We start from the raw sequence: 26,968 nt of genomic DNA, 5'->3' as shown, positions 1-26,968 counted from the left end.
ATCAACTATATTTAGGATACAAATTGCAGATAAAATCACAACACCTAAATCATTAAAAACGCCATGAACCATCTGCTAATTTTATTGTTCTTAACAACCATGACTAACTAAAATAAAATTACTTTTTTGCATGACATCAGTGAGAACTCGCTCAATTGAATAACCAAGTTAAGATATTGTTTCTTTGAATGAGTTTGTATAAACAAATTCTGCTACACCATATGATTTAGCATCCAACTTTTACATTTGAATATCTCAAATTTTTTCTAAGTATAATTTTACATTTAAGGTATAAGTATGTTTTTGTTACATATGCAAATTCTTATATTGATAATATTATAAAACCCGTGTATTTGTCACGGATCTAAAATCTAGTTTATTATCAAGTAAACACAACATCTTTTATTATACTAAAACACAATTGCTCTAATAACTTATCGACCAATTACAGCTCTCGATTTTTCATGTTGATTTTTGTTTTCAATTTTGACTTTAATTTACACTTTTCTGTTTTACATCACAAACTTATACTTTTTACCCAATATTTTAATATAATAAATAAATAATAATAGCTAATATATATCCGATAGAATAATATCTAATATTTATCCAATAAAATAGTAACTAATATATATCCAATAATATGTTCTATCATATAGATATATATAAATTTAATTTATTAAAAATAAATTAAATTAATGTAAATATATTAAGATTTTAATGGTAATTGTACTATTTTAATTTTATGTTTACTCCGTAATATATAATAAAAGACAAGCGAACTAATGACTTATTAACGAATCATATCGCTCGATTTCATTAAATTGACTCTCGCTGATGTCATCATTTAGCTTTTACATAATTATATTTAATTAATAAAAAACAAATAACAAAAATATTTATTTTTACAGTGTTATTAAAATTGGTTTCTATCTACAAAGTCCAGATTTCACACACAAATCTCGAGTTAAGTCGAGAAGGGGCTTTAAGGTGTTAATATGTGACAAAGATGAGAAAACAAAAAACAATATAACAAATTTCGTTTATAAAGAAGTCTTTCAAATGATGAAAGGGTCTATATGCTTCTTATGTTCTTTTATTACATTAAATTTCTTTTTATTTGCTTAACTTTCTTGACATTTGAATTGAACACTTGAATATATACTTATATATTCAACTTTGAACATATAACTTTAAACATATAATATTAATAATATCGTAAGTCTCATACCCAGTGTTAAACGTTTAAAATATAGTTACTCCTCCTATTTTACATAAACCAATTTTGCATGTTCAATTAAACGTATACAATTAATTATTTAGAGTATTCAATGTTTGAACATGTAATTTTTAGCAAGTTTCACATTCCGATTTGTATAAGTTACACCGATGGTTTTCGAGGTCTGCAACTTTTCATACTCATAGTCCATTGTATAAGTTTTGTTTTTATTTATTCACAATCTATGATCTATCATATGTTTTCCTTCTAAACTAATTTATTTTGATAAATGTTTTAATCTATTTTGATATCTGAAACTTCCATTGAATTACAAGTATCATTTATTATAAATCAATTTTTTGTATTATAGAGAAATCACAACGTACAATTGTAACTACAAAACAACTTTTGATAAAAAATAGTTCATAACAATTACATGACAACTGTAATATTTATTTTATACAAAACAATAAATATGATCTTAAACTCAAATTTTGAAAACTAAATATATTGATTGAAAAACAATCTTTAAGATTCATGATTGAATTAAAAGATAGAGTTTTTTTTCATCACCAATAAGCAAAAGAACAACTCACATAAATGACAACCACTGATGCTGGAGGATCGGTTAGATACTATGCACCTTATATATTTCATGTTTTATACAAGGTTGATTCCAATAAGAAAAAACAGATGAAATAGTTTACGACATATGTATGATCGTTAGTGTTAGGTAGTTCATCCTATATGACTGTAACAACCCGACTTCTATACCTAATTTTATCACTTATCTTTGTTCTTCATCTTTCGCCTTATATCAAATGCTATATTATAGTAATACATGTGAATACTGGGTCAGTTTCAACATTCACATTGACCTAACTTAAGTGAGCATAACCTGAATCAGCTTACAACTAAACACTAAAACATTCTTTTACATTGTTTCTTATCACCAAATTTACTCAATTAACATGTTTTATCTATAAACTATTAATGATATTATTATGAAAAGTTAATATGTTTATTTCGTGTATTACGCGAGAATATAATCTAGTAAGCTATATACTAAATTTCAACATTTTAAAAAGTATACTAAAAAATACATGTGTCGAACAAAAGTCATGTTACATGTTGCCTTAAAAACTATGCAATATTGTATTTCTAGTATATTGGTCGATATTGCAGAAATATATATTATTGTGAAGCATCTTATTATAGAGCATATATACATTTCCGGATTTACATGGAATCCAACTATACAAGTAGCATTAAATTTTCAGAAACGGTGAAACATGATATTCATCATAGTTGCACCAAATTAAAAAAGAAAAATGTTCGGAAAAAAAAAAAAAAGAGAAGGATTTTCAATATAATCAATAGAAAAACTACAAAATGGAAATAAAGTTCAGTAGTACAATACAATTTAGAAATTATAATTCTTAACTAATTATTTCCTCGTCATAAACATATATAAATTAGACTGTCTCAAAGGGTTGATATTTCTTTACATCCGTCAACAAACCTTGAACGGACCCAATAGCCGCAACTAGCGACACTACCAAGCAAACCCAACTTAGAATCTTCAACCAAATCCATGTGACCGAAAACCTTTGTATCTTAGCCCGAGCAATGTACATCTCTACCGGGAAGTACACAGTCGACGGGTAAAAAGTAACCGCCCCTATTAACCCTACGAAGCTATTAAAGAAAGGGAAGATCATGCCTATGACCGCGGTCAATATCACATACGCTGATCTCCAAACCAACCTAAAGCTGTTAATGTAGTATTCTCCATAAAACGGCACATTAATAATACGCTCAGAGGTAATGAACTTGCTATGTGGCCATTTTTTCTTACACTCCAATTCAACAAAACTGAATAAAGGTTGGCAATAAACTTGGTACGCGCCAATTAGGTGGACCGCGATGCACACATTGGTAAAAAGTTTCCTGGTGCGTCATTTCCAAAGGCCGCATAGCCAATGCACACATTGGACCGCGATGCACACATTGGTAAAAAGGGTTCATAGAAGCCGAAATCAGTTAGAAAGTTTCCTGGTGCGTCATTTCCAAAGGCCGCATAGCCAATGCACCCACAAAGGACATAAAATATGGTGGTGGTCGAAACACCCGCTAGTGATGCTTTCTTCATCACCTTGTTCTCTGGCGGATATGATTTCAATGTGTCCTGTATATATATATATTTCAATTATAACTCCAAATTATGAAATTAATCATATTTACCCATGTTATAAAAAAAGGCTTTAAAATACGTAATATGCTTCAATGAAAGTATAACAACTAAGCATCAAATAGTTTCTATTCATTCTTTCTGTCTTACTTTTTATCAGGGGTGTTAAAATCCGGATATTCGAATTTTTGGAAATCTGAGTTTCGAATATCCAAAAATTCCGATAGTGGATTTGTCCATCCGAAATTTCGAACATATATTGCTTCAAAAGTGTGAATAGAAGGAAGGAGATAGATGGATTGACAGAATGATAGCAGATAAGGTTCTTGTTTTAATTTCAAGTCTTTCTAGAGTTGAAGGCTGATGTTAATTTATTAGACTAAAAGCATGGCCCACGCCCAATACAATTATATTTGTATAATTGTATGTGTAATTGTGTATTGATAAAAAAAAATGCAAAGACCTTTTTAGAAAGAATAAAAAAATCCATCCCATAAAAATACTCAAATTAAAATTTTAACACAAATTTTCTAATTAAGTTCTGTCTTATCACTTCCATGATATATGTAATGCATTGATAAAAAAAAAAACTAATAGTGTATCCAAAAGGAAAATGACTAATCCCCATAATAAAATAGTCTAAAAATTTTCCTAACACTTTAAAAAGGTGACATGTGGTATCCACTAATTTTTTTTCCTAATCTTGTAGCCTGATTTTTTCACATGTCATCATCCAATAGTTAGGAAGATTTTTAGGCTATTTTGTTAAAAAAAATTAATCATTTCCCCATCCAAAATCGATGTTATAAAGGGTAACATTTTCTAGTATGTGTATGACAATAGTATATATCTTTTCTTTTAATGATAGGTTATATAATGACAATTATTCACAAAAAGCATGCAATCTCATTTCTTCCATGATTACAGGAGAATAATATAAGTGAAATTGTTACCTGAATTTCAATGATAACAGGAGAATAATTATAAGCAAACGCAATGTCCCCGATGGCTTGAAAAATCTTCCAAACCTTTTCCTGGCCAGATAAGTCGATTCCTATGTTTGTTCTTACATGAACACCACCTATCATTTTATAATATGCCAGAATTAGATTGTACATAAATAAATATACTCGTATTTTGATATGTAGAAGAGGTTTTTCTATCCCCAATCTTAAGACCATCAATAGATAAAAAATAATTAATCAACTTAACTCATGATCTTAAGAATCAACCTAAAGCTTTAAGATTTGACACATAAATTTAACTAAGTCCCTTTCTTACTTTTATGATATCATTTTTTTCAAATGTCATAAGTTGATTTTTAGGCATATGGATAAGATTAATTTATCATTATCCATTTGAAACTTTTTTTTGCATTAAAAGTAATGTGTTTTGTTCATTTGAGGCCTAAATTTTTTTTAGAAACTAGGGGATAAATCTTGACCATTGGATTATCCCCTAAAAAATAAATCTCAACCCTTGATATCTCCCCTTCCTGTCGTCTCCTTCCTCCCACCACACACACACACACACAAACACAAACACACACATAGATTCTCTCTTTCTCCCCCGTTTTTCCGGCAACGGCTCCGGCGACGGGATCTTGAACCACGACCATCTCCACCTTTATCTCTGACCGGCGACGGCGACCAACTCCTCCTCCTTCTTCTCAGGCGATACAACCTCCGGAAAATGCAACACCTTCGCCGGAAAACTTCAAATGCAGATAAAACCTTCGTTCATTTGAATTAGAACATCACACTTACACCAAAACACTCACAATCACACCGTGAACAAACCCTGACCAGAAATTAATCCGATCTACACTCACCGGAAAACTTGAAAAACTCACCGAAAAACTTAAAAACGCTATTGCTTTGTTGTTTCTTCGAATTAACGCATGAAACTTGTACCAAATCACTCAGAAACACATTCCGCACAAACCCTAGTCAATAAACACTATTTTTGAGCTCACAGGAAAAATTACAGTGTCGCCAGAAAAATCACAGTGTCGCCGGAGAAGATTCGACGACGTTAGTGTCTTAGTGATTACCAATCAAGCTTGATTTGGCTTGACCAATCAAATATGATTGGACAATGTCGCCGGAGTAATTCACCGGAGTAATTTGCCGAAGTAACCAATCAAGTTTGATTGGTTTGACCAATCAAATATGATTGGACAATGTCGCCGAAGTAACCAATCAAGCTTGATTGGCTAGACCAATCAAATATGATTGCACAGTCGTCGGAGTAATTCACTGGAGTAACCAATCATGTTTGATGAGATTTTGATGATGGTTGATCCAAGGGCTGAGATTAGTCCCTTGGTTTCCATCATTTTTAAAGAATTCATATGAATACAATCCTAAAAGTAATATAGTCTGAGTATTGATTATATAAGTTATTAATTATATATGAACACCTTTAATATATTTTTATTTTCATTAATAGTTATACTCTAAATTTAAAAGTATCAAATTTTAATAATACAGAAAAAGCTCATTATACTTTTTAATATAAATTATTACTACTATAAATAGATAAATAATACTCGTAATTCTTAATAAAAATAACTTACCCACAACTTTGGCAATTGATAGCCCAAAACCAATAAGAGAATAAGCAAAGGACATAGCAGCAGCAAGAATAGAAAGCCATGAAAGCTCGTGAAAATTTGGGATCTGACTTAATATGATCTGAATGACAGCAAACATCATCATATATGGATAGTTTGGCTGACTACAACTAGCCGCATGCCCCTTCTCATGAAAGCAGTTTGACCTTTGAACCGCCCTATAAAATTCAAAAATACACCGATTATTATATCATATCATATTATTGTATAATTGTTTTGTAAAAACTGCCAAATGTTATCAAAAGATTTAGAATATATTCCAAAATGAGATTTTCATGATATAACACGGAAACGGACATAATCAGGTGAATAAAAATTTATCAAAACTTAACATTAAAATTACTAAACTTGTTTTAAATGCCATTAGATAGGTTTTTTAAGGGTCGTGTTCCAGTCCTCATAAATGGTACTCTTTTGAGTTTGCGGAATACCAATACTGGTAAATTCCCAAAATACCACATTAGTCTCGGTTAGTCCTTTATAATATGTTTCACACTATATTCCAAGCCGACCGGTCTAAAGTCTAGTTAAACTTCAACCCATTAGGCTGAATTAATTAAATCTTTGTACCGTACTCATACAATTTAATATATATCATGATCGGAACATTCATCTTTTATTATAAAAAGGAAAAAAATTATCTTTTTATCTTTTTAGGGGCGGATGTAGTATTGTTTTTGGAGGGGGGGGGGGGGGGGGGGGTGGTTTACTAAATTTTTTAGTATTAGCCCAAGTTCTTTAAGTATGCTCCAGCCCAAAGTTGCAATGCCCCTCACTCCTCTGCCCAACAAATAAAAATCCCCATACCAAAAATTCTTATCCCCGTACGTCTGTGGGAAAAGAAAAGAAAAAAGAAAAAATCAGTAGTAAAACACTATGCTCTATTCTCAAGTTTTTTTTATTAGAAAAGAAAAGGAAGGGATAGAAAAGAGATGAGAAGAAAGGAAAACTTAAATAAGTATATTATTCTTGAGTTGATAAGAAAGGAAAAGAAAGTAATAACAACTTTATAATTATATCCTTTTATATTATAAGTAAAATATGATGGATGAGGGCTTTATAGTAATAACACATAAATTGTAATTATTTTCTTTCCAATCCAGCCCATTTTAGAAGGAAAGTATTTAAAACTAAAACCCCTTAAATTCCCTTTTTTTTCTATCCATTTCTCTTTACTAAAAAAGAATGCAAAAATCTATCATTTCTCTTCCTTTTCCTTTCTTTTCCATACCTAAATAAACTCAAGAATGCAGCATAAAACAAATAGGCGCTCGTGAGTCATGATCTCCTTCTTTAACCTCTTCTCCTTCCTTCAGTCATGTACTCAAGAATTGAATTTTGCTTCTGATTTTCTGAACAAGGTGAAGGTATGTGGAAATTCTAACTTAACTCATAATTTTGTAAACCCTAGAAATCTAAATTGTTGTTTTTTTTTCTATTAGTTAGTAGCAAAATAGGAATATATAGTCTGATCATAGATTATTAAAATTGTTGATTTATTAAAAGCATTAGTAGTTGTTGAATTGTTTCTAAATTGTTCATTTTCTTTATATTAGCTAATAGAGTAAAGCAACAGATTGTGTATTGTACAATACACACATAATTTATTTCTTTTTATTTGATAGATAAATGGAAAGATATTTTAAAAAGAAAAGAACCGTCTTCTATTAATACCGATGAAGAATCTTGAAGGAGAAATAACCTTAATATAGAACGACCTCGCTCTACTTTCTCAACTCCTATTACAGAAGATGATATGAATAATCTTCCTTGGGATCCCTCCGAAAGACCAAAAATTTTGAAATATAATCCTAATTCCCAACCAAAGAGACGAGATAAGGAGACGATAGGACCATGTCAACCCCGTAGCCAAACTTTTCCACAAACAATGATAGGGAATAGGGTAAGGCGTTTTGTCCTGACTTGGTTTGATAAATATAACAATTGGTTGGAGTATAGCGTAAACAATGATAGGGAAAAAGAAGTACTTGATAGTGTTAAAATTGAAGATGTAATGACTCGCTTTCACAAGTTGGGAAAACGTAGAGGCATATTGTAGATGTTAACTTGGTTCTCATGGTTTACTGAAGTTTACTATGGCTGTTTTGATGTTAGTTTTGGTTGTTTTAGTGCTAATTTTTACGGTTTTGTCTGCTATTTCTTTTTTGTATTATTTCTGCTTTTTATGCTGTTTTTTAATAGGATTTATGTTGCTGAATTGCTTGTCTTTGCTGTTGTTATTTGCTGGTAATTTGAGTTTAAAGCTGTTTTTTTAATTGTTATTTTGCTGCTGTATCTATGTTGTTTTAAGCTGAATTCTGCTGTTGTCACTTAAGCTGTTTTTTTGTTGCTGTTTATGGTCTGTTTTAGGCTGATTTCTTTTATTTTAAAATGATATTTGCTGCTGTAATTATATTGTATCCTTGTTGTTAATGTGCAGAATTTCGGGGTTGGTTTGAGGCTATTTCGTTACAGTTTGACAGTTTTTTGCCGCTGTTTAATAGTCGTTATGAAGCCCATCCGCCGTCATATAAGTTTTTTTTGCCCCCACTTAGACAAATTCCTAGATCCGCCTCTGAATTTCAGATCATTGATCTTTGTGAAAAAACCTAAAATCTTCATCTCAACATCAAAATATAGAAGTATCTCAAGTAAGTTTTTATATGTGATTGATTGTATATATTTAATTTATTTACTATATATTATGTTGAGATTTTATAAAGTGGTGATTTCTGTTTCTTTTTCCTTTTCTTTTTGTGTGTGTTGAATTTTTTTTGTTGTTGAATGATTGATATATATATATATATATATATATGAGAATTGTGAGTGTTGCCCTGTGAAATATGATATGTAAAGTTATTTATGTTATAGTTTGAAAAAGACTTTGTATTATTGTATATAGTTGACTAGTTCAAGTCAATAGGTAGTGAACTAGTGATAAAATACCACTGAGAGTTGAATTTTTTGCATATGAGTAAGTCAGTGTATAAAAAGACAAGTGAATTTTACTTTAAATATACTAAATCAACCTACTTTCTAAAGATAAAAAGGTTTTTTATCTGGAAAGTACTTCAACTTGTCACTTTTTAATTTATTGAGGTCTAAACAAAAATCTGTCCTATCTAGGGGAAAAAACCCTGCTAAACCATCTATGTTGGGACTTGACCGGCTAAATGATATTTCTACCCGGTTATATATTATTTAATTCTATATATGGGACCCATTTAACCCTTATTTCATTATTTTATATCTATACTACTTATTAAAAAAAATACCTCCATGTTGAAAGTTGCATGGGGGGAAATGTCTAAAATGCCCTTCCATGTAATATTTTAATCTACTATCCTTAAAATATATAACATTTTCAGTTATACTACTCCTTAACATTATCTATACTACTTATTAAAGAAAATACCTCTATGTTGAAAGTTACATTGGGGGAAATGTCTAAACTGCCCTTCCATGTAATATTTTAATCTACTACCCTTAAAATATATAATATTTTCAGTTACACTACCCCTTAACATTAATGATTACGTTACACTATCAATCCTTTATCTTTTAAAATATTTCAATTAACCATTTATATCAATAATCTACACCAATCGACGCCTCATTTGTCACCAACCGTCGCACCTGCCACCACATCGTCGCCGCCACGATTACCGCCGCATTGCGCGGGTAACGTGCTAGTAAATATGAATATAAATTGATGGATATCATCATCATCATCATCATCTCCATTGATCCAAATCAAACATCAGTAACAACACATGACCAAAATCAAACATCATCAAGAACACTTAATCATCATCTTTCTCGATTTATACAAACATTTGAACACATATATAGAGATCCGACACAAAACATGTTTCTTTTCTTCTTTTTCTCCCCAGATTTCGGCCACCATCAAGTGAACCAGATCTGGCCACCATCAAGTGACCCAACAGATCCGACCACCATCAAGTGAACCAGAACTGACCATCATCACAAGTGAGCCACCATCGTCGATCCATGAACAGGGATGTGACAACATCGATCCAACACAAAACATGTTTCTTTTCTTCTTTTTCTCCCCAGATGTCGGCCCCCCACCCACCACTAAAATGCCGCTCCATCTTGCCGGATAAAGTGGGTCTCACCACCGAAAAAAGCTACAAAAATAACTTCCATCATCATCATCATCATCTAATCAACAAAGGGAAACTATCCACCCCTCAACACCACCTGACAACACCTCTGTCGCCTCCCCTACGTCGCCGTCGTCGCCGCACCACCTGAAAGTCACCACCGCGCCACTACAGACACCCCACTCTTTCTTGGTTATTTTTGATTTCTAGCAAAACGCACTAAAACATATCTTCTCTTCGTGGGGGTAGATTGATGAATACATGACACCAAAATTAAGTAGTAGTTGGCGGTCTTGCCATTCAAAAAAGAAAAAGTAGCAGTTGGCGGATGATGGGGATGATGGTGTACTGATGTAGTGATTGATTAGTTTTTTTTAGTATATGCTAGAAACTTGAATTGAATTTGGGAGAGCAAAAGAAAAGAACCCGATTTAAATATATATGGTATGTTTTTGAATTTAATTTGGATTTGGATACTAAATTGATTTGGATTTTGTGTGGTTTTGAGATGATGTTGATGATGAGATGATATGAATATGATGAATTTAGAGGGTGTAGGTTTCTTTTTCTTTTTTTTTCTGTTGATGGTTGAAGAAGATAAAAGAATATATATAGAAAATTAAAAATGAGTTGGAAAATCCATGTAATTAATATAGCTAAATAAAAAAACTTAAAATGAAATTAAAAAGAAAAAATGACTGGCTACCTGATGGTAAACCCAACATAGATGGTTTAGCCGGGTTTTTTCCCCTAGATAGGACAAATTTTTGTTTAGACCTCAATAAAATAAAAAGTGACAAGTTGAGATATTTTCCAGATAAAAAGCCCAAGATAAAATGTATGACACTTGAGTGAAAAAAAATAAACTTATTAGCTTACTGCATGTGCTTGATTTACCTTTTATTACTTGATCGGAACAAGTTGATCGTCTAAAGAAAACATATTAAGTTATGTACAAGTTGATGGTAGTTTGGAAGATGATGCAGAAGAAGTAGAAATAGTTTACAAGAAAGCTAAAAGGAAGGAAAGAAGTAGTCCGGTTTATTGGTAATAATTTGACGTAGGTTTCAAAAAGTTGGATGGAGTGGAGAAGAAGCACGAAAAGTGCAAACATGGGGAAAGTTTATCAAAGCCGACTCCATGAAAAATGGTACCTACGGCCTTAAAAACCACTTGAAAAGTTGTGAAGTAAATCCCAAAGTTAGAGCTAGGAAACAAAAACAAGCCAGTTTAATTAGTGTTTGACAAAGATACATGATTAACTAGCAATTAAGGAAGCTTCATTAGACTGTATTTGTTTGTACGGAAATGCCATTTAAGCTTGCAGAACATTGGGTTTTTGTTAGATTGGTTAGCCGCTTGAACTGTAGGTAAATTTACCATCACCCTTTCAAACTATTTAAGGACATTGCTAGATGCTACATAGAAAAAAGAAGTAAATTGCTTGTTTATTTAAGTAACCCGAAGACTACCATTCACCTGACAACCTGACAACCGACACATGAATATGATCTTGTCAAAAGAGAATTATATGGTAGTAACCGCTCATCCATTGATGAATAATGGGTCATGCATAAAAGAAGCACGTAACGAAGATGATGTTATTTAATCTCAATGAAATATGAACTCTTTCAACGTGGAAGAAAATACCTTTAGTGAAATGGAAACCGAATTAATAAGCTATCTTCAAGAGCCGAAGGTGAATATCAAACCTGGATTTAACATACTCAAGTGGTGTAGTTTAGATGGAAATAGGTTCTCAATTGTTGCTCACATGGCTAGAGGTAAGTTACTTTGAATTTTCATTCTTAACAAAATTAAAATCACCTTATTTATATATTAACAATATTCAAATAGTCTGTTAGTCCCCAATAGAACAAGGTTGTCAACAAATATAATGGAAGCGTTGATTTGCATACAAGATTGGATTAGAAAGTTAAATAGTCATATTTATGGATCAAGTTGACAACTTAGCTGATGATGACATTGTAATTGGTAAAAATCACATTATTTGCTTGCTTTTGTTTTGTAATTTATGTATGTTAGATCGGTAATAATTTTTTTTACATGTTTTGATAAATCTATAGAGATAGAGGAAGCCATCAACAATCGAAAAGGTAAAGGAAATTTAAATTAAGAAATGCTTGTCGAATAATGATATATATCAGGAAAAGCTTGTGGTGTTTACTGTAATTTAGAAAACCTATGTTACTTTTGCAATGAATAGAATGTAATCTTTTTAGAAGAATTTGTAACCTTGTGGAATACAACTGTTACTAAAGTAGAAGTAACTACACTGTAATTATACTTTTGTTGGCCCACCTTTTTGTTAGACCACAAATATTCAACAATGAATTCGAATAGAGGCACAGGGTAACACCACCAGACAAAAGTCAACTCGACCAAGGTATTTACGGTGACGTCGCCGTTAATACTCTAACACTAACAGGGGGCCCGCTATTTTCTCTGCCAGATTTACCATTAAGGACATGGGGGCCCGCAGTATTAGCGGCGACGCGCCGCTAATACTACCTGGTCGGAGTTTGACTTTTTTTAACCTGGTGGGCTTACGCTCCTCGTTCGAATATAGCAGCACGTATGTGTTTATTGTTTTTTAGTATTTTTCAATAGTTTACTTGCACGTATATACTAGTTATTGACCCCGTGCGTTGCCGTGAGTATGCTTTTATACAATAAAGTTTTAACAAATTTATGTCAAATATTCGAACTCAAACTTTAAAAATGACAACTTACCATCTAGTAATAACATTAAAATATTATAAATGAATAATAAATCGTATAAAAACACAAACAATAACTATATTAATGCTTTAAATGTTTCATGAATGTAAGACCTAAACATGATAAAAATTATAATCTATTAAAAACGTTATATATATGTATAAAAACGGAAGAAAATAATCCAAAACCAAATCTTTAAAAGTAAAATCATAACTGTGTGCAAGTTGTATGATGAAAACCTAAGAACCCAAAAGTTTAGTGTCAATAAAAATGAAAATGAAATTTTTTTAAATTTTAATTAAAAAAAAAACAACTAAATGTGTAGCAATACAATAAAAATAATGTAAAATAATACTAGATTTTAGACTCGTGTCCAACACTGGACACGAGATTTACGATATTAACAATATTAGATCTTCATACATTTAAGTTATAAAAGATTACAATTTAAAAAAAACACGGTTTTAAGTGTTATATTTTGCAAGTTGTAATACAATAATTATAGGTTCCTTACTGTCATTATTAGCCTAGACATATTGATGGAATTGTTTGCCATAGTCATTGCACAAGGCACATGCTATATATAATAATTTTTCCATTATAGAATATTTTGAAACAGATGTACTCATAATCTGATATTATTAGGAAAAATAATTAAGAATTAAAATATAAACATATTTGTGATCATGTACTTGACATTCAAATATATGTATTTAATCATGATGCGCGTTCATAACATGCATATGTTTATTTTCAATGGCTTGTTCTATGATAATATGATAACAATTAAGATTGTTTTTATATTCTTTGATAACAATTAGGACTCTTCTAATATTTCTTAATAAGTTATTAGGTTTTCAAATTATTTTTTGTAGAAAATATTTCATATGTTAATTTTTTTTATTTAATTAAATGCTTGTAAATTTTAAAAAATTCTCTCAAGTTGATGGATAAAAATAAATATAAATGAAGTATTCATGGCTAAAAAGTGTAAATTATTGATGGAAAACAAAAAAGTATAAATTAATGAGACTTTTTCTACAAATTAATATAAATATTAATATAATAATATATTTAGATAATGATTATTAGGATTTTTAATTTGTAGTTTATCTAAATGATGACATCATCAAAAGTCAATTTGATGAAATCGAACGATGTGATTGGTTAATTAGTCATTAGTTTAACTGTCTTATAATATATATTAAGATTAAGATTTATAAAAACAACATGAATGTAAGACGTAACGATAATAAACGTTATTGTATAATGAAAACGTTATATATATAAAAAGACAAATGAAAATAATCAAATACCAAATGTTTAAAAGTAAAACCGTAACTGTATGAGAGTTGTTTGATCAAAACATGAGAACCTAAAAGTTTAGTGTCACAAAAATGAAAGCGGAAACTTTGATGTGGGGTTAATGTTAAAAAATAGAAATTTTGGGGGGTCAAAACGAAATTTGGTTAAAATTTAGGAGGTCAAAACGAAATTTAGTTAAAATTAGTATGTGCTTTAAAAGCTTGTACATTCCACGCATAAAATACTTATACATTTGCATAGGTTTTTAGTATATATATAATATAATAATATGTTTTACCTATTGGTATCAAAGAAAAAGGCTCGTCATCAATGTTTTATTTATTAACATACTGGTATGGTTTATGGATTGGTTTTAACCAGAACTAGTCGAGATTTGGGACCATTATCCACGCCCCATCTGGGACTGTATTGATACTAATAATACCGACTTGAATAGGACCAAAATTAGTACTATGTTTTTAGGCATTTTTAAGACCCTAGAGAATGTACTAATCCCACCCTCATTTCTAGTTTCTTTAAATATAGTATAAGATAAAATTACTTACCCCATACTAATAGCAGCAGTAATAATGTAGCCAATGGTGGACCCAACAACGTTCACGTATTGAGCGACACCACATAATTGCACCATCCCTCCTGAAAAGTAACAAACCCAAATGAGTAATGCTAAACTTACTACTCGTAACATTTTACTAACTAATCTTTACTAACTTACGTGGATGGGTGACGTGGTCATCCATATCATTCAATATTACTCAACCATAGTTAATTGTTTTTGTCTTTTATCAACTCTTCATTCAATATTACTCAACCATAATTAATTGTTTTTGTCTTTTATCAACTCTTTTTGAGTGGTTGTAAAACTCAACCTTTTTTACTTTTTTCTTCTAAAAAGTAAAAGCATAAAAATAATAACCTCTATCTATATTCAATATTCCAGGCCGTCAAATTTCTTCACATCATCGAAGGTATGCTGAATCCAAATCATCGAATCACGTTCATCGTAAATTTAGTATTTGCGGTAGTGGAATTTTTATATATCCAAATCATCAAATATTCAAATCCCCCAATTATATCATCATTATACACCTCACAACACCAGGTAATGGATTTTGATTTTAAATTAATATAATAATAATAATACCGGTAATAATTACGAAGACGAACGATCTATGGAGACATGTTAATAATCAAACTTGCTTACGTTTTACCTTATTCGAATGTGTTTTTTTTATATCTAATGTGTATTCTTGAGTTATTATGGATGTTTGTTACGGAAAATTTGGGTTGAACCCTATTATAAATTTACATTTTACACTATTATAGAGTAAACATAGGAAATTAGTGGTGAGGTTAGTTAACATAGGTTAATTTTATTTTTGGAATACCGAATGATGTGGCAGCTTCCACGTAAGTTAGTAAAGATTAGTTAGTAAAATGTTAGTGAGTCTAGCAATGATGTGGCAGCTTCCACGTAAATTAGTAAAGATTAGTTAGTAAAATGTTAGTGAGTCTAACATTACTCAACCCAAATATGATTCATCAATCTAAGAAATTAAAAGTGTTATTGAACGTCACGTGTTATTTCTTTCAAAATGATTATCTTTTCAAAAATGACCATTGTCTAAACAGTCTTAATTAGATTTAGGGTTAAGTCACTGGATGACCATCGTATTTTCCTTCTTGTACATGTTGTCCATCAAACCAGAAAACTAAGTTGTATGACCAACATACTTTTCAAATTTGTACACGGTTGACCAAAAGTTGACCGGTTGATCGGTGATAGCCGGTTAAACGTATTTTCTTTTAGGGTTAAGTCACTGGATGACCATCGTACTTTTCTTCTTGTACATGGTTGTCCATCAAACCAGAAAACTAAGTTGTATGACCAACATACTTTTCAAATTTGTGCGCGATTAACCAAAAGTTTACCTTTTTACCGGTTATATTATTTTTTGATGACGTGGAAATGAAGTGAATTATTTTTAACGATGACTTGAATGCCCAGTCAGCAATTATGTGTATAAAAACGTATTCCTAATTTGTATAATAATAATAATAATAATAATAATAATAATAATAATAATAATAATAATAATAATATATTGAATTAACACCAGCAGATTCCGGCCAGAAGCAGCAGACTTTAAAAAATTTAACCAAACATAAATTCTCATATATTGAAATTGAATTCATACATGCTCATATATGGAAAACGAATTTATTTCATTAATTGTCAAATAAATCTAGGGTTTTCAAAACCCCCAATTCTAAACTAAATTCAATACAAATATATTTGTTATACATGCAATAGATCTGGAAATTTATTTCCTAATTCCAAATAGGGTTTTCAAAACCCCCAAATCCAAACTAAATTTATGTACAAATTTTGGTCAACCGATCAACTTTTGGTCAACCGTGTATAAGTTTGAAAAGTATGTTGATCATACAGCTTAGGTTTTGTAACACCCTAAATATTTTAAGGTAAAAGAAATTAACCCCTTCTCTTAGTTTTGACATTAAATTAACTTCCTAGTATTTTATTTTTGGATATGGGATTAATTTAGTTGGAACTTTAGCGGATAGCGGGTAAAATACCTACCAAATTGAGAAGTGGGTCGTGGCATCCATAGGAAGTGCCAGACATCTTCTTTTGAGTATGAATCATACTTCCACTCTCATTTTCTTCTTTCCTTCATGCATTCCTTCTCATATTCTTTCAAAATCAAAGAGTAGTTCATCAAGAGCAAAATCATTAATCATCTCCACCTATATTAGGAATTTACAAGCTAGGGTTTTGGTGATTTTGGGCGGTGGCTGAAAATCAAATGGAAAAAGGGGAGAAAAAGGAATTGTAGCCTATAGTCTTGATTTAGCTCTTTGAATCTTGAGGTATTGAATTCCCTTAATTTAGTTTTATCTTCCTTTTGAAATTAGGGTTCATGGATGAACCAAATTGGGGGATTTTGCTAGAAAATGAATTATGGTTCATTTTCTCCAATTCCTTAGTTAACCTAGTTGTCATTGAGTTATAAGATGTGTTTGATTATGAAATTGATAAATTCATGTGATGAATTGAGTTTGTAAGAAAAGATGAATATTACTAGTTATTGTTGTGTGAATGAAAATAGTAGGTTGAACTACCTAATGTTATAGTTAAAGATGAAAGTAACTCAATGACAAATGGGTTGGGTTTTGGGTTTAGAAAACGCTAGTGATTGTGAATGGCTAGGTTGAACTAGTCAAGTTGTGAATGTAAGCTTATGCATTTTTTTCGATATGATTTTAGGTTGAAGCTTGCTTGTGCTTGTTGTTAGCATTATTCTCTTTGTTGAGAAGGAGGTGAGTATTCTTGCATACCTTTATGTATACGTTGGGCCAATTACCATGAGATGTGAATGTTCCAAGAATGGTAATTGGTTCGGCGTTAAGCCCTTGTGGGGCATTGTTTTTGAGGCCTAAGAACCTCCGGGGCCTAAGAATCCTGATAGTTGATGTGAAATGAGGCCGAAGAACCTCCGGGTCCTAAGAATCCCGATAGATATGATTTGTTATGATTGTTTAGCTTATATGGATCCATATATGTATTGTTTGTGTGCAAGGTGAATATGTAAATGTGACATGACGATGCCATAGGTTACATGTGAAAGTCCTTGTACTATGCCCTCCTTCGTATTCGTAAATGTATGCAAGTATATTCACTAAGCCTTTGCTTATATTTTAGATGTTTACCCTCTTATATAGGTAGTTCCGGAGGAAGGAACTAGTGAGTGTTGTTTGAAGATAGTTGATTTAGAGTTTGAAGCAATCTTTGGACGTCTTGAAGGTAATTAGGTCATTCCCGGGCGAATGACGATGATTTGGTTAGAAACCTAGTTGTCCCTCTTGACATTGGCTCATGGTACATTTTGGTTGTTATTGGCCATATTTTGATATGTTATTGGTTCAAAGGTTTTGGTTAAGTCTTAAAGTGGGCAAAGTTTGATGTTGTTGGGTTACAAGTGGTATCAGAGCCAAGGTTTAAGGGATTTAGGTATTCCCTCGTATAGAGAGTGCCTAGACTTAAACTTTAGTTGAGACTCGACCTTAGGTATTAGAAATTTTATATGGGACCTGAATATGTGTTTGATGATGTTAGCTTATGAACTTGCTAGTATTAAAGCACAATAAGAAGCCGGCCTTATTGTGATTGAAGTACTAACAAATTCATAAACCAACCGCATCAAACTTTGGAACGGTGTAGTATAAAGTTATAGGTTTCGACCATAGCTCGTGAGGAGAAATAGGTCGTGTGCTTAAATTAGTTCATTTATTCTTATTATAGCATGGAAGAGCAACTCCGTCATGAAGAAATCGAGCACAATGAAAAGGAGGAGCCCGTATTTGATGAGGCTAGCATGGATATATCGGATCAAATAGGGAGAGCATTAGAAAAATATACTCCTATCTTACTCAAGAGATTGAATCAAACCTTGGAGGGAGCGGTGAATGATCACATCGCTCAAATGATTAAAGAAGAAGTTGCAATCAATGTGCAACGGGAATTTGAGAAGCGTGATGCCAAAGATAAAGGCAAGAAAACCGAAGATGAAAAGGAGGTGGAAGTTACGGGGGAAAGAGCCTACAAGAAAAAGTTCACTTTTCGGGATTTTGAGGTATGTCACCCACCCGAGTATCACGGTGATCGGGATCCTATTGTTTGTACTCGGTGGATCTCAGAAATTGAAGGGGCATTCCATACTAGCCAATGTCCTTCACATTTGAAGGTGATCTTTGCGGTTGGTATGTTGAGGAATAGTGGAAAGAGGTGGTGGGATGGATTGTTGGCTATTAAGAAGGGGGCACTAGATGATGTTGAGTGGCTTGAATTTAAAAACATGTTCTTCAAAGAATTTCGGTCGGAGGCCGAGGTAACCAAATTGAGGAGTGAATTCCTCAATGATTGTCAAGGCAACATGACCTTGAATGAATTCCGAGCTCAATTCTTGGACAAGGCTCAATTTTGTCCAGAATTCCTTGAAAACGATCAGTTGCTCAAAGAGCAATTTTACTTGAAGCTGAGGAAGAATCTCCGGGAGAAAAATTAGTTTGCGCCAAATGGAGTCTTTCTCCATGTTGGCGGATGTGGCTCGGGATCATGAGATTGAGATGTCAAGAGTTGATGAAGGTGTTTTGAAAAGAAGGTATGAAGATGTAAATTCTCCAAGCAAGCGGCCTAGACAAGAGGGCAGTCCCGGGAACCACCCCAATAAAAGAAATGTCCCATTTTGTCGCCAATGCAAGAAGAATCATCCGTGGGTTTGTAGAGCGACGGACAAGGGCTGTTACACTTGTGGGAAGCCGGGGCACACAAGCCGGGAATGTAGGTCTAAACCTTAAAGACCTATTATATGCTTTAAGTGCTTTGAAGAGGGCCACATGAGAAGCTCATGCCCAAAATTGACAGAGGAGGAGAGGTTAGAAGAAAGAAGAAGGGAGGCGGAGAGGAAGAGTGCTCAAACCCATGGGAATCAAAGGGGAAGGTCCTTTCAACTCTCCGTGGAGCAAGCAAGAAACACCGATGATGTTGTCACAGGTACATTCCTTGTATATAATGTGCCTATGCGTATTCTCTTTGATTCGGGAGCGAATAGATCATTTGTTGCAACTAGAGTAATTCACATTATTCCCGTGTCTAAATCATGTTTAGAAAGTACTTTGCAAGTTGAGGTTGGTAATGGTAGGATAGAATTAGTGAAGGATGTGTATGAGGGGTGTGAGATCAAAATTTCGTCGGAACTCTTTCAAGCTAATCTAATTCCTTTCCCAATGGGAGAGTTTGACATAATTTTGGGCATGGATTGGTTGAGCTCTTGCAACGCCAAGATCGCGTGTGATGAAAAAGCGATATATTTGAAGACCTCTAAGGGTGAAGATTTGGTAGTTTATGGTGATAGGAAAGAGCGTTCAATACACGTGTGCACTTTTGCTCGTGTCAAGCGTTACATATCGCATGGGTGCCATGCTTTCCTTGCTCACATCGTTGATGTTGAGAAGAAACCCTTGATTATCCAAGACATTCCTATTGTTAATGATTTCGCCGATATTTTTCCCGAAGACTTGCCGGGCATTCCTCCTGAACGGCAAGTTGAGTTTTCTATTGATCTCATTTCGGGGGCTAACCCCATTGCTAAGGCTCCTTACCGTTTGGCTCCAACAGAGATGCAAGAAATGATGAAACAACTTCAAGAATTGTTAGATAAAGGCTTCATACGACCGAGTAATTCTCCTTGGGGTGCACCGGTATTATTTGTAAAGAAGAAGGATGGAAGTATGCGGATGTGTATCGACTATCGTGAGCTTAACAAGGTAACCGTAAAAACAAGTATCCTTTGCCTAGGATCGACGACTTATTCGATCAACTTCAAGGGGCTTCATATTTTTCAAAAATCGATCTTCGTTCGGGTTACCATCAACTCAAGGTACGTGAAGAAGATACTCCCAAAACCACTTTCCGTACTCGTTATGGCCATTTTGAGTTTGTTGTCATGCCTTTTGGTCTTACTAATGCTCCCGCGGCTTTCATGGACCTCATGAATCGTGTTTGTCGTCCCATGCTTGACAAGTCCGTGATTGTTTTTATCGATGACATTCTTATTTATTCCAAAAGTTCTTCCGATCACGAAGTTCATCTAAGGGAGGTGTTGGAAGCCTTTCGTAAGGAGAAGCTCTATGCCAAGTTCTCCAAGTGTGAATTTTGGTTACGGGAGGTACAATTCCTTGGTCATGTGGTTAATAGTGAAGGAATTATGGTAGACCCGGCTAAGATTAATGCGGTGATGAAGTGGGAGCAACCCAAGAGTCCGTCGAAGATTAGGAGTTTTCTTGGTTTAGCGGGCTATTATCGGCGTTTTATTCAAGATTTCTCTAAAATAGCTTCTCCCTTGACCAAATTAACTTGCAAGAATATCAAGTTCGAATGGAAAGATGAACAAGAGATGGCCTTTCAACAACTTCGTGAAAGGCTAAGTCAAGCACCCGTTCTTGTTTTGCCCGATGGTCTTGAAGATATGGTGGTGTATTGTGATGCATCATCTAATGGCCTCGGTTATGTTCTTATGCAACGAGGTAAAGTTATTGCTTATGCTTCTAGACAATTGAAAGAGCATGAAAAACGATATCCCACTCATGATTTGGAGTTAGCGGCGGTGGTTTTTTGCTTTGAAAATTTGGCGCCATTACCTTTATGGAGTCAAGTTTACCATTTATTCCGATCATAAAAGCCTCAAATACTTCTTTGAGCAAAGAGATCTCAACAATCGCCAACGAAGATGGCTAGATCTCTTGAAGGATTATGATTGCGAGATTTTGTATCATCCTGGGAAAGGCTAATGTAGTAGCGGACGCTTTGAGTCGGAAGAGTTCTCATCATGCCCTATTCGTTTCTCCCCTTTGGGTTTTGATCACTAACGATTTCTTGGATCAAATTAGGGAAGCTCAAGAGAAGGCTTTGTAACGGGATCCTAAAAGAGAAAGAATTAAAGGCCAATTGCAATATTTCGCTAAGGATTCCTGTGGCCTTACTTTACGTTTTGGGAGGATTTGGATCCCATTCTCTTGTGAGTTGAAGCAAGTTCTCCTTGGTGAGGCTCACAAGTCCAAGTATTCCATTCACCCCAGTGCCACAAAGATGTACCATGATTTAAAAGTGGAGTATTGGTGGCCCGGAATGAAACGTGATGTAGTGAAGTACGTTGAGAAATGTTTGACTTGTGCTCAAGTGAAGGCGGAGCATCAAAAGCCTTATGGTATGATGCAACCGTTAGAAATACCAAAATGGAAGTGGGAGGAGATCACCATGGATTTCGTCACAAAGTTGCCCAAGACCCCTAGAAATCAATTTGATACAATATGGGTGATAGTTGATAGACTAACCAAGAGTGCCCTGTTTCTTCCTATCCGTGAGGCATCATCATCCGAAGTGTTAGCAAAGATCTACGTGAAAGAAGTTGTAGCTAGACATGGAGTTCCTATCTCCATTGTTTCAGATAGAGACACTCGCTTCACTTCTCACTTTTGGCGGAAATTTCATGAAGATATGGGTACCAAGCTCAAGCTTAGCACCGCCTATAACGGATGGCCAAAGTGAGAGAACCATTCAAACGCTTGAAGACATGCTTCGAGCCTGTATAATTGACTTTGGAGGCACTTGGGATCTTCACTTGCCTTTGGTAGAATTCTCATACAACAATAGTTACCATTCTAGCATTCAAATGCCACCGTATGAAATGTTGTATGGAAGGAAATGTCGATCTCCAATTTGCTAGGGAGAAGTAGGTCAAAGAGAAATAGGTGGCATGGAAGTGGTGCTGAAAACCATTGAGAAGATAGATGTGATCAAGGAAAGATTGAAAGCGGCTCAAGACCGACAGAAGTCGTATGCGGATAAACGAAGAAGGCCAATTGAATTTAATGTTGATGATCGTGTCTTGTTGAAAGTCTCCCCATGGAAAGGTGTGTTACGTTTTCGAAAGCGTGGAAAGTTAAGCCCTCGTTTTATAGGCCCATTCAAGATTGTGGCTAAGGTTGGCAAGGTCGCATACCGTTTGGAGTTACCAGAAGAGTTATCGGGAATTCACCCTACTTTTCATGTGTCACATCTTAGAAAATACCTTGCCGATGAGTCTTCCTATGTACCATTGAATGAGATTGAAGTTGATAATAAGTTGAATTATATTGAAGAGCCGATTGCCATAGTCGAGGAAGAGCTTAGAAGAGTACAAAATAAGACGGTGAGGACCTACAAGATTTTGTGGAAGCATGGTAGGATGTCTGATTGTACGTGGGAATCCGAGCATGACGTACTAGTTTATTATCCGTCTTTACATATGGCTTGGATCACGAGGCCGTGATCCGTTTCAAGTAGGGGAGAGTTGTAACACCCCAAATATTTGAAGGTAAAAGAAATTAACCCCTTCTCTTAGTTTTGACATTAAATTAACTTCCTAGTATTTTATTTTTGGATATGGGATTAATTTAGTTGAAAATTTAGCGGATAGCGGGTAAAATACCCACCAAATTGAGAAGTGCGTCGTGGCATCCATAGGAAGTGCCAGACATCTTCTTTTGAGTATGAATCATACTTCCACTCTCATTTTCTTCTTTCCTTCATGCATTCGTTCTCATATTCTTTCAAAATCAAAGAGTAGTTCATCAAGAGCAAAATCATTAATCATCTCCACCTATATTAGGAATTTACAAGCTAGGGTTTTGGTGATTTTGGGTGGTGGCTGAAAATCAAGAGGAAAAAGGGGAGAAAAAGGAATTGTAGCCTATAGTCTTGATTTAGCTCTTTGAATCTTGAGGTATTGAATTCCCTTAATTTAGTTTTATCTTCCTTTTGAAATTAGGGTTCATGGATGAACCAAATTGGGGGATTTTGCTAGAAAATGAATTATGGTTCATTTTCTCCAATTCCTTAGTTAACCTAGTTGTCATTGAGTTATAAGATGTGTTTGATTATGAAATTGATAAATTCATGTGATGAATTGAGTTTGTAAGAAAAGATGAATATTACTAGTTATTGTTGTGTGAATGAAAATAGTAGGTTGAACTACCTAATGTTATAGTTAAAGATGAAAGTAACTCAATGACAAATGGGTTGGGTTTTGGGTTTAGAAAAGGCTAGTGATTGTGAATGGCTAGGTTGAACTAGTCAAGTTGTGAATGTAAGCTTATGCATTTTTTTCGATATGATTTTAGGTTGAAGCTTGCTTGTGCTTGTTGTTAGCGTTATTCTCTTTGTTGCGAAGGAGGTGAGTATTCTTGCATACCTTTATGTATACGTTGGGCCAATTACCATGAGATGTGAATGTTCCAAGCATGGTAATTGGTTCGGCGTTAAGCCCATGTGGGGCATTGTTTTTGAGGCCTAAGAACCTCCGGGGCCTAAGAATCCCGATAGTTGATGTGAAATGAGGCCTAAGAACCTCCGGGGCCTAAGAATCCCGATAGTTGATCTGAAATGAGGCCTAAGAACCTCCGGGGCCTAAGAATCCCGATAGATATGATTTGTTATGATTGTTTAGCTTATATGGATCCATATATGTATCGTTTGTGTGCAAGGTGAATATGTAAATGTGACATGACGATGCCATAGGTTACATGTGAAAGTCCTTGTACTATGCCCTTCTTCGTATTCGTAAATGTATGCAAGTATATTCACTAAGCCTTTGCTTATATTTTAGATGTTTACCCTCTTATATAGGTAGTTCCGGAGGAAGGAACTAGTGAGTGTTGTTTGAAGATAGTTGATTTAGAGTTTGAAGCGATCTTTGGACGTCTTGAAGGTAATTAGGTCATTCCCGGGCGAATGACGATGATTTGGTTAGAAACCTAGTTGTCCCTCTTGACATTGGCTCATGGTACATTTTGGTTGTTATTGGCCATATTTTGATATGTTATTGGTTCAAACGACGGAATCGATTCTCTTTTCAAATACTCCTTCTCTTTCTCACTATATTCCTTCTCTATTACATTTCTATTCTCTTTGATTCACTCCTACCAAACACCCCCTTATATCCTAATTGCATAAACCATAACTAAGGAAACAAATAAATCATCAAAATATGGAAACGGGTCAAAAAAGACAGGCCGGTCAAAATGACTTTAGGTCAAAATGGATTTGGGTCAAAACGTAATTAACCGGGTTAAACAGGTACATGTTTGTAGTGTTACTCCAAAAGTCTAGTTATAGATAACAATAGATGAATTCAAATCAAGGATGAAACAATATTCGATTAAATATGTCAACTTATAAATTGCCATGGTGTTCTATTTATAGTATTATATCTTTTATTATAAATATAATATATGATTCAAACTTTTATTAAAAATAATTAAGCTATCTATATAACAAGGCATATGGTACTACTGTATATAAATTAAAACATGCATTTTAATAAAATCATATTTCTCTGCTCTTTAGGTTTCGTTTGGTGATATGATTGCATGTGACGACAATGAGAATGTAAGTTTGCTGATACTTGTCCCTTATTTTCCTCTTTTATGGTCAAACTCTATAGACCAAGTGAGTGGGTTAGGGAGGACGGGTAATGTTTCCAAAACTGGTTTGGGTCTAAATGTGTAGGTGTTGGGTTTGAAGCGGGTCAATTAACGCGAAATACTTTCTGTTTAAATTTCTTTTATTGAATCTTTCGTGAATAGTTATTAGGGACTATCCAGAAGTATCTGTTTGACCGTTTATATACCAAGTAAAATAAATCTCTGATGAGGTTACTTAGGCCGGTGCTTATAAGCGTCCGCACGGTTGTGTCTTGGAGTAATAGGACGCTGGACGTTATTGGCAGCAATCTTCTAGCGAGGTGCGTCCGAACAAAACGTCCCTGTGAAGAATTTGGAAGACGCCATGAGGTGGGCCACGGATATGTTTTTTGTTTCTTTTTTTTTTTTCTTTTTTGTGGTTTCTATACATATATATGTATGTATGAGAATGATATAGATATATTTTTGTATATGTTTCTGTATTATGTGGGTGTATGTTGATTTGCAGGTGGAGGATCGACTTTTGTGTTTTGGCCGGCGACTAATGAAGACGAAGGGGTTGTGAATGTGTGGTGATATATGTATCTGATTTTCAAATTTAACCCTCAAATATTACTACATTGATGAATAATTTTGATAGTTTTAAAAATTTTAAATATAACCTCCTAAAATTAATTTAGTCTTTTAACTTTCTAAATAAAGTTGTAAAGTGTTATTAATAATAAAAGTATTTTATTTGAATGGTGTTTTTTTGGTATAAAAAAATAAAAGAAATGATGTTGTGGCAGTGAAGAAGTTCTGAAGAAGTTGTCCTTATAAACAGTGAGTGTCTTGAGGTTAATCTTGAATAATGTGATGCTGATGTGGCAGTGAAGAAGCTCCAAGAAGATGGCGCTTATAAGCACAGGCCTTATACCAATCTATTCAGCCCATTGTTATATACCTCCTCATTTATTTAACATAATCCACCACCCGCTGCTTTTAATTTTCTTTTCAGTCCATCATAATTTAAACATGTTTTTACACACAAAAAAAAGTTAAAAAATTATATAGATTTTGGAAAAGAGAATACCTAGATTTGCCCGAACAACATCCATGTATGTGTAATTACGTTTGCCAGAAACCGGGTCAGGTGTCCGATACGAGTCAGCCAGCAGGGCGGAGGTATAGTGGGTAACTATGGCAAACCCGATGAGAACAGCCGTCCCAGCAATCCAGCCCAGTTGTGCAATAGCCCACGCTAAAGACAACACTCCTGATCCTATAACAGCCGTGATGATATGTGCAATCCCCGTAAGCAAGGTTCCTAATGATGATTTCAAAAACATCACATATATAAGGAGTTAAGGATTATAACTACATATATCAAAACAATAAAATAAAATACATGTCACGTTGTAAGTTTTTGCATGATTTCAACCAACCAGTTCGTTTTTCTCGTCCGTCGTCATCTACATTCTTGCGTAACTCAACGTCACCAGCCTCCAGTGTCACGGATTTTCTCTGAAGCTCTGTATTCATTTTTATGTACTGTAGTGTGTGTTTGTGAATTGAAGATGTATTGAGCGGGTTTTTTTTTCTTTTTCGAGTGGGTGATTTAAGGGGAATAAAAGAGTGAATGTGGCAGAGATTAAGGGAGTGTACATTAATTTAATTGGATGCATGTATGCTAAGATTTTGAA

The 26,968-nt window shown here is 33.8% G+C and overlaps 1 protein-coding gene across 1 annotated transcript; it reads right to left on the bottom strand.

Moving 5' to 3' along the window:
* Nucleotides 1-2,640: 2,640 nt before the first annotated feature.
* On the bottom strand, nt 2,641-26,807 carry LOC122589301 (amino acid permease 6-like). Its single transcript, XM_043761578.1, has 7 exons — nt 26,711-26,807; nt 26,359-26,592; nt 14,789-14,879; nt 5,989-6,203; nt 4,364-4,491; nt 3,229-3,407; nt 2,641-3,169 (listed from the first exon to the last, which is right to left on the bottom strand). The coding sequence occupies exons 1-7, from the start codon at nt 26,805-26,807 to the stop codon at nt 2,695-2,697; spliced, it is 1,419 nt and encodes a 472-aa protein (XP_043617513.1). The 3' UTR covers nt 2,641-2,694.
* Nucleotides 26,808-26,968: the final 161 nt, after the last annotated feature.

The sequence above is a fragment of the Erigeron canadensis genome, chromosome 2 (assembly GCF_010389155.1).
Source record: "Erigeron canadensis isolate Cc75 chromosome 2, C_canadensis_v1, whole genome shotgun sequence".
NCBI classification, from domain to species: Eukaryota; Viridiplantae; Streptophyta; class Magnoliopsida; order Asterales; family Asteraceae; genus Erigeron; species Erigeron canadensis.
This window is presented reverse-complemented; position numbering and strand designations above follow the sequence as displayed.

Coding starts and splice junctions, on each gene's coding strand:
- LOC122589301 (XM_043761578.1), bottom strand. CDS start 26,807: ATGAATACAGAGCTTCAGAGAAAATCCGTGACACTGGAGGCTGGTGAC. Junction 6,204..14,788: donor ACTGCTGCTATTAGTATGGG/GTAAGTAATTTT, acceptor TGAATTTTATAG/GGCGGTTCAAAGGTCAAACT. Junction 3,170..3,228: donor TATGAACCCTTTTTACCAAT/GTGTGCATCGCG, acceptor ATGACGCACCAG/GAAACTTTTTACCAATGTGT.